Here is an 8,405-nt window from a genome sequence, read left to right on the forward strand (position 1 = left end):
GTTTATTTATAATATATATAATTTTTTCTCGCAAAATGAGTAACAAATAAATTTTAAAAGTAGACCTTAACATCGTAGTTAAGATGTCATAGTTTTTTTTTAGTATGGCGACATTTAAAGTCATCAATGCTTAAGACAATTTATTGCTAATGGTCGATCAGAATGCGCCGCTAAGTGTCGTATGTCGGTTGACGCGGTGCGATTCAACGAAGCGGCTGACTTCCTGCCACTCCGGGATTGCGCGTGCGCATGCCATGAATAAACACTATCCCATGTACGAGACTAATGTTGATTAGTACAAGTTTTTATTAAAAAAAAATCTTAGGTGATTCACGAGACGAACATCCTGCTCGTTAAATGGGAACCAGACAACAAAGAAATAGAAAAAGAAATACATCCTAAGTGGTCATGATTTTATTGTATTGTATATAATCTTGTGACTATATACATTTGTCTTTACATTTCACAGAATAACAACACTTAGTTATAAAATATTGAAACAATTTTTAAAGTCACAAAAGATGAAGGGTCATTTTTACTTATGTTAATAGAATGTTTTCAATTATATAGACAACGAAATCATAATTTACAAAATGTATCAATAGATTCCTTGCAACAAAAAAGGTATAATAAATTTAAGGGTAGTTTATATTCGTATATTCTTAAGCAATCAGTTTCATTCAAGTCATCGGACACACCGTTAAGTAAGCTGCATCAGGAATAGCTATTAGTTGAGTATCCAGGCGGCTCGGATGCTACATACAAATTGAAAGAACTTTGCTATTTTAATATTTGCCAAACAATTTGTCTGTTTGACTAGGAACTGTTTTATTTTAAGTACTTCTGTTTGTGCGAGACGGTAAATGCTGTTGGATTCCGTTAATTCTCATTTATTGTTAGTATCATTAAGGTCCTCATATTATAAGAAATCTTTTATTAACCACGTTGAATATATATTAGCTTTTTAACTAAAAGTGACCACTTCTTCTGACTAGACCGGGATCACGGTATTATTATACATAGTTTACTTTAGGTAGGTAGATAGTCCACTGTATATTGGAGAGTATGAGCAATCTACTCATATTTCGTTATCAAATTCAGGCTTCCAGCGAATGATTTCACGATTTCAATGGAAATTAGTAGACTTGTAATTAAAAAATAAAAATGTTTTGCACTCTATAAATTTTTATAGTTTTATATTCGGGATGTCAAGGAAATGACGGAATGAATAGAATATTGTACGGAAGTGTCAAAAAATAAGGAAATGTTTTAAATACACATCAGTGATGAGAACGTCCTCGCTTGAATGTATTGTAATGCATGAAAGAACAGCGTTATATCTTAATTTTCAGCTTAAATGGATATGTTTGAAATTTTCCAATGGATTTGTTTGTCATTACTCGACCTTGTTTCGGGGCCACGGAAAGAATACATTATATTTATTATTAGCCTTTATCCGAGACTTCGTTCGCGTGGACTTCGCAATTAGGTTCAGAGAGAATAGAATACTGTGTTAGGCTTAAGCGTAACGCACCACCACATATTCAGCCTGCGTCACGTGGTTAAGTTTTATTAAAATCTTTTTTGCAGTTGAATCAAAGATAATTACTAATTATTATTTTATATATTACTACTACTTTAACTAGGTACCAGACCCGGCTCCGCACGGGCTTTTTACAAAAAATATAAAATAACTCATTTAATTTTGAGAATTATTAAACTTATATTGATATCTTCAAATGGTACGCCCGATTTGAATGATTAAAAAAGTCATTTATAGATACTTATGTAGGCTTGAAAAGGAAGTCATTTATTTTAATAACACTTAATACCGTATTTATGTGAATAGCTTTCCAATAAACGCTATAGGAATCCAAATTTTTTTTAAGTTGTAAAATGGATATAGTATTTATTTTTAAGGTGACATATGCCACCGCGGACTTTTCTGTAGACCTATATAAGACACACAATTCCACCATATATTATTTTGCTATATCTCAAAGGCTTTAGGCAGCGTATTCGTTAAATGCTCTCAGACGGCTCATTTTTTCCCGACATCTTCAACAAATATCTTTAATGTACACACAATTAAATAGAAAAATTAACAAATTATATACTAAAACCTTCCTCGAGAATTACGCTATCGAATGGTTAAAACTGTTTGATAATCGGTGCAGTCGCTTTTCCGTTTATCGCGTACAGACAGACAGACAGACGCGGCGAGGGACTTTGTTTTATAATATGTATTGGTTCATTGATTATTATAAATGTGTTTTAAGTTGTCGTTCAGACGTTTAGAAGAAGTCAAGCTCACTATACACACACCACAATACTTGTAGTCTCTAAGTCAGAGATTCTCTCGGAAGTTAGAAATTTTTACAGCCAGTTATATGACGAGCACACACCAAAACAGTACCTCTTGCCAATAACTCAAACTCACATGCCAAAGACCTGTCCCAGATAATATTGCTCGAAATCAGGGCTGTGGCTATCTTTTGCTTTAATAAGGGCGACAAAACTTTTGTCCTGATATCACCTCGGAGTCATGTGTATAATATAAGCTACTTTTTAATGTGATCAAAAATCACGAACAAAAAACGAAGTGTAGGGTGTTCTAAAGTTAAAGATGGAGAAGTAATATCCATAGGGTGAGGCAGTGAGAGATTGAAGGACAAAAGTTAGAGATCGAAATAAGTGGCTAGCTATGAAAACGAACTAAGTCTAGTGTATGATAATGGCCGATGATGGCAATTAAGTTTTTTTTTTAAGGCTATGAGTGCTGTAAATACTAATAAAAAGGATTGGCTGGCTTGTCGCAAGCGTTTCCTCAGTTGCAAGATTACTTATTGATAAATAATTGTAATAAATATATCTTCTATAGGACTTTTATAAATAGTTGATTAAATGATAATTTTAATAGGAATGATATGTAAATAAGGATGAATAATATTGCATAGGAGGATGATCAACACTCTTTCTGTGACTTCAATAGTATTATTTCCTTTGCCAGATATATCCAATATCAATATATAGAGCTAGGATTCGCATGTCCAATGATTTATAGCTTTTTTGTGTCCATTGTACATCAATTCTCTGGGGCAAACGCCTCCACAATTTCCCTTCTCGCTCTTCTGCAATCAACGACTGCCTTGGCCTCGCTTCAGCTCTTATCCGTAGCTAGTACCTCGCTTTCCAAAATAATTGAACTTTAATCAGCCTTTATTAAGCAGCTATTGAACGTTAGACGTCCGGAGGTATTACTGGCTTGTAGCTTTGCAGTATTAACTATCAAATTCTATTTCTCTTGACCATATATGTGTCAAATTCTATCAGCTATCTATAATAAAGGGTTCACAACTCCTTCTTCCTTGTGGGGTTCGGTCAGTAGATCCGGAGGGTCGTCTTCAAGAATTCATTGATAAACAATTTGTATTTTGTTTGCAACTTTTCCATTCTACGTAATCGTAGCCGAAAAGCAGTGACATCTTCACTGTTGATACTAAAAAGTAAAATTCCTCAGTCTTAAGCTTGCTATTATATCATATATATATAAGTTCGTAGTCGAATTATGACTATTTCAACAACGTGTATAGATTTTCAATAGAATTATATATAAATATTGTCAGTGTTTCCTAAACAATATAATAATCCAAAATATGTCATTCCAAAAAGCCATTCTAAATTCAAACAATTCTTGATGTTTTTTTCTGCGACAAATTAGTTTTCTTCACATAATTTGTGTATTCCAGGGTAACGATAATTAATTAGCAATGATTTATAAACGAGAGAATATTGCTATATTTATGTAACCTAATTATACAATTTGGTTTCTTTCGCTTCAAATTCATTTGACATTTAACTGAGTCAAAATTGGGCAGTATGCTCAAAAATTATAACCAAACAACAAAAACTTAGTCAAAATACATTATCATTTTAATGATTGGATTCAAAGAAATCTTTCTTAAATAAATATCGTCTACAGACAACCGCAGATTAAAATAAATCAAATACATATATTAAATTATCATCTTTAATCACGGTCTCCACATTTCTTATAATAACATGACGTCCGAGATAATTCTTTACATATTAAGCACGTCCTGGCATTACTAATTAGCGATGAAACATCAAACTTATAGGTGATTCAATTTCAATTAAAAGTTATTAATATTTTAATTATAGTATATTAAAAAAATAAGAAAAACGGCACATTAACAGCATTAGGTGTTTTAAAAAATAGGACATACAGACAAATATAAGAACATTTGTATTAGTTTTGTAAGCGTTAGTATTTTCGAAGATTTTGTATTAAAAATTGCAGGGATTTTTTTTTATTAAGTTTTTTCTTTGACTTACTTAAGTCATGACTTAAATATTTTGCAAGAAAAACTGTGCCTTGTATACTAAAAAATAAAGGCTGCAAAAAATTAAAAATACCCTTCTCTTTCTTTTGTCTTTATCAGACAAAGGTATACAAATCCATTTGCCATAATAAATTTTTCGACACTAATGACCCTTGCTTTCCGACCGTATGACCTAAAAACCACCGGATAAATTCAATTTAGAATGCCAGCACGCATGCAGTTCTTTTACGAATCGCTCTTCGTTTAAATATTAATTAAAATTTATATCGACACAAGAAATCAATATTAAAATAAGAAGAATCAAATACTGTTATTATAAATACAGCTAACTGTTGTAATGTTGGAAACTTGAAAGAATCACACTTAAGGACTCATCCGACACTATAGTCACTGCGTCAAAAGCCATTTGCTTTAATCTAAGATTCATATAGTTTACAAGATACTAGAGTTGACTAATAAAAATCATATTAACATAACATGTTTAAAGATATGAAGAATGCTATAAAATTAACGAGAACTGTTCAAACTCGGCGCCAGATAACTTGCAAGCAAAGGAAATGCATCTGACGTTTACAAATGAAATGTAAGATTCCATTCTGCAACAAATGAATGCCACGATACATTTTTTTTTTTAAATTCTAATATAAGGATAATATTTAAAAAGGTCACCGTTAATATATTTTAATATATTTAATTTTTATTACAACGTGTTCTATATGTCATTCAAAGTTTTTTTTTGCTAGTGTAAAATTCATTATAATTCAATTTTAATTACTCCAAATGTCAACATTTTAACCTGAGAGTGATTCAAACGTTATACCTATTACAGACAAAATATGCATCAAATGATATTGGGCAGGCGACTAGAAAGTGACTTTTGGGTACCTACATATTAATAATTGAAATTGTCACATGACTGATTTTCAAATGTTATTCGTTACATGTATTATTTTTAATAAGCTCAACATTTTTTTTTTTTAATAACAATCTGTCAGCTGTCATACTTTCGCTCGCGAATTTTCTAACAAGTAAATGTGACAAACGCTAAGGTTGCGCAACAGTTGAGTGTTAAATTCTAATTATTATTGTAATACTGTTTAAATCTAAATCAGGCGTGATGTTTCCACAATGGGTATGAAAGTATCAGCTGCATGAAACCGTTTTTGTCTACTACGTTTCGACAATTTAAATTTTTTTTTGCTCAATTTCGCAATAGCGAAAAAAAAAGAATCAAGATAGATATTGAAGTAAAATTATAACCATTTCAAGTCTTTCACGGCCCAAAATTGTAAATTCTTGCCTTGCATAAGAGAGAAAATAATTTGTGAATCGAATATGATGAACAGTCGGATGGGAATAGCTGGAAAGTGAAATGTACTGAACAAAAGAATTATCATTAAATTAAGTGCAAAATTGTCTTTATTTTCTCATGTCTCTTGATATATTAAACAAATCTTATTTGCTTGTTTATTTTATTGTTAAGTATTTATCAATAATTAAATATGTATGAAATACAAGCATTATTGAATGGTAAAATACTTATAGTGAAAAATCTTATGTTCACATGACTAAGAGTATGTTATTTTAGAATACATATATGAATTTTTTTACCATTCTAATCTAAGAAAATTCCTGCTGGGAGCTAATAGACACTCAATCACACCTGCTATTTTGATAAACAGTTATCATTATTTCAATTCATAAGTATGATTAATAAAAACTATTAGGAAAAACATTAGCCAAATAAGTCATTTAAATTGCTATAACACATTTCATAGTGTTTAATAAATACCATGAAATACTATATTTTGGAGTGTTGATTAACTATGAAAAGTACAAATTAATTGATAGTAAAGTATAAAATTGTATAATACTGCAAAATTGTTCAAATATGTATCATCATTAACACCCTTAATTATGTATATATATATATTATCATATATGTTCTTAAGCCAGATTGGGATCTTATCAAAATTTATAATTTTGCACTTTATCTAATCTTGATAATAAAATTTGTATAACAAGGAAACAGTAATATTATTAAATTTCTAATACATGCATATCTAATATATTATATTGTATTCTTTGGTACAACGCCATCTGGTGATTGCATCGTCAAATATTTAGCTTTCATTAAGACCTAAATATGTCACGTTGTATTTTTTAAGATGAAGTCTTATCAGCTATGAATTCCTAAAACTTTCACCATAAAAACATTTACATCTAGATCAAAATCACAGCCTAAAGCCTAGAGAACTTTACAGTTTACCTCCTTAGATATAAAATTTATTGTCGCTTATATTCAAAGTGTTGTTTTATTTTAATACTAACATTCACAGATTTGATATATGGTATGTAGTACTCATATTTTTGTGAGAAACATAATTAAAAAGTAGTCCAGATATCTCACCTTGCTTGCGACTATACATATATGTTATACTAGTAATAAATTTTATTATTCCTTAATATAAATTCGTTAACATTCTACAATAATTTTCTTTCAATAAAATCAAAAATGTAAGCACAAACATTGTCAGTAACTTTGAGGTATATATCAGTATACATACCTCAAAGTTACTGATTATTAAATATTTAATTAGTTAAATTAGTTTCTGCTTAAATGTTTTTAACTTTATTTTCATTCTTATTTGAAAGCATCATATATATCATATATAAACCTATTCACGTGTTGGGAATTCCAATGCATAATGACACTAGTATTGTTTCTATGGTATGTTCGTGAATACTGAATATAATTATAATATTGAAAGTGACAGTAATAAAACAGTTAGTTTTAAGAACAACAAGATCACCTTTCTATTTGTGTTAACACTCAATCAGTCTAGTGCATTGTAATGTGTGAATATTGCTTTCACTTAATACCCCTGATTGATACTTCCTTTTATTATGAATTCATTTTAATATGATAGTCATTAGATGAAAATTATTATATTTTACTGCTTGTGTTCTATTTTAATAATTATTATTTGTCACTTTTATTTGTTAAAATAAATAAACATATGAATCTGGGCCAATGTTAAATGATTTAACTAGCAAGTGAATGTAGTTTTATAAGTAACTTCTTATTTATGAAAAGTCATATTACAGTAAAAACAAAGAGTAATTAAATGATGTGCTAATAAAAGACAAGGGAAAAGAAAACGACAGGAACCGCTCACTAATGTAACAGTTGCATAAAAACATTTGGTTACTTACGGTTCGGCCTCTATAGATTGCAAGCGAGCGACATAATTCGATGGAATGTAGCCTTCTTGTTTTGTCTTCTTACTTCTTGCTAACCACCAGTCACCCTGTGTATCATTGAGTATCTCCAAATGTTCTCCTTTCCTAAAACTAAGGTCCTCATCGGTCCTTGCATCGTAGTCATACAGGGCAACAAATATTCGGGTGGGAGGGACCTCACTGGTATCTGGGCCTTGATTTACAGTAGATCTTATTGGATCTGGGGGTGGTGTAGGAACAGGAGTTTGAAACTGTCTAGGGTCTTCTTCATGAGGATTAACCCTTTCATTTTTTGTTTTAGAATCCTTTTCTCCGGGTCTACTAAAACAGTTTCCCATTTTCTCTTTACAAGGTGAGACTGGATTCACTTGTTTTATGTCAAATCACACACTGCTGTAAATTAAAGCAACTGTTAAGTGCTTTATTGTCCATTAACATTTTATTTTGTCACATGAAAGTCAAAAATACACACGAGAAACATAATTTTATAGTAAACAAAGAACATAAAACCCCGATCGGACATGAATACAAGTAGCCATTTTGATATGCCATAGACAAGATAAATAAATACACCAGTGTGCTATAATAAATATTGCACTGTGTAACTATGTCTATTATAATTTAAAATAAACCATAACTATATAAAAATAATAAATAAAATATTATAGATAGATTCTGAGTATTTATTTTATTTGAATACAATAATACTTGGTGTACCGCCATCTAGGAAAACATTATTGAATTACTTACGATTATTAAACTTATGTGATACAATATATCACAGATAGGTGGCACAAA

At 30.4% G+C, this 8,405-nt stretch overlaps 1 protein-coding gene across 1 annotated transcript in view; it reads right to left on the reverse strand.

Moving 5' to 3' along the window:
* Nucleotides 1–8,076, reverse strand: part of LOC133320262 (tyrosine-protein kinase Src42A-like) — a 42,245-nt gene extending 34,169 nt beyond the window's left edge. The window contains 1 exon segment of the mRNA XM_061528137.1: nt 7,581–8,076. Coding sequence (XP_061384121.1) covers nt 7,581–7,945 — 365 coding nt within the window. The 5' untranslated portion in view covers nt 7,946–8,076.
* Nucleotides 8,077–8,405: the final 329 nt, after the last annotated feature.

This window comes from Danaus plexippus, assembly GCF_018135715.1.
Source record: "Danaus plexippus chromosome 16 unlocalized genomic scaffold, MEX_DaPlex mxdp_23, whole genome shotgun sequence".
Lineage (NCBI taxonomy): Eukaryota > Metazoa > Arthropoda > Insecta > Lepidoptera > Nymphalidae > Danaus > Danaus plexippus.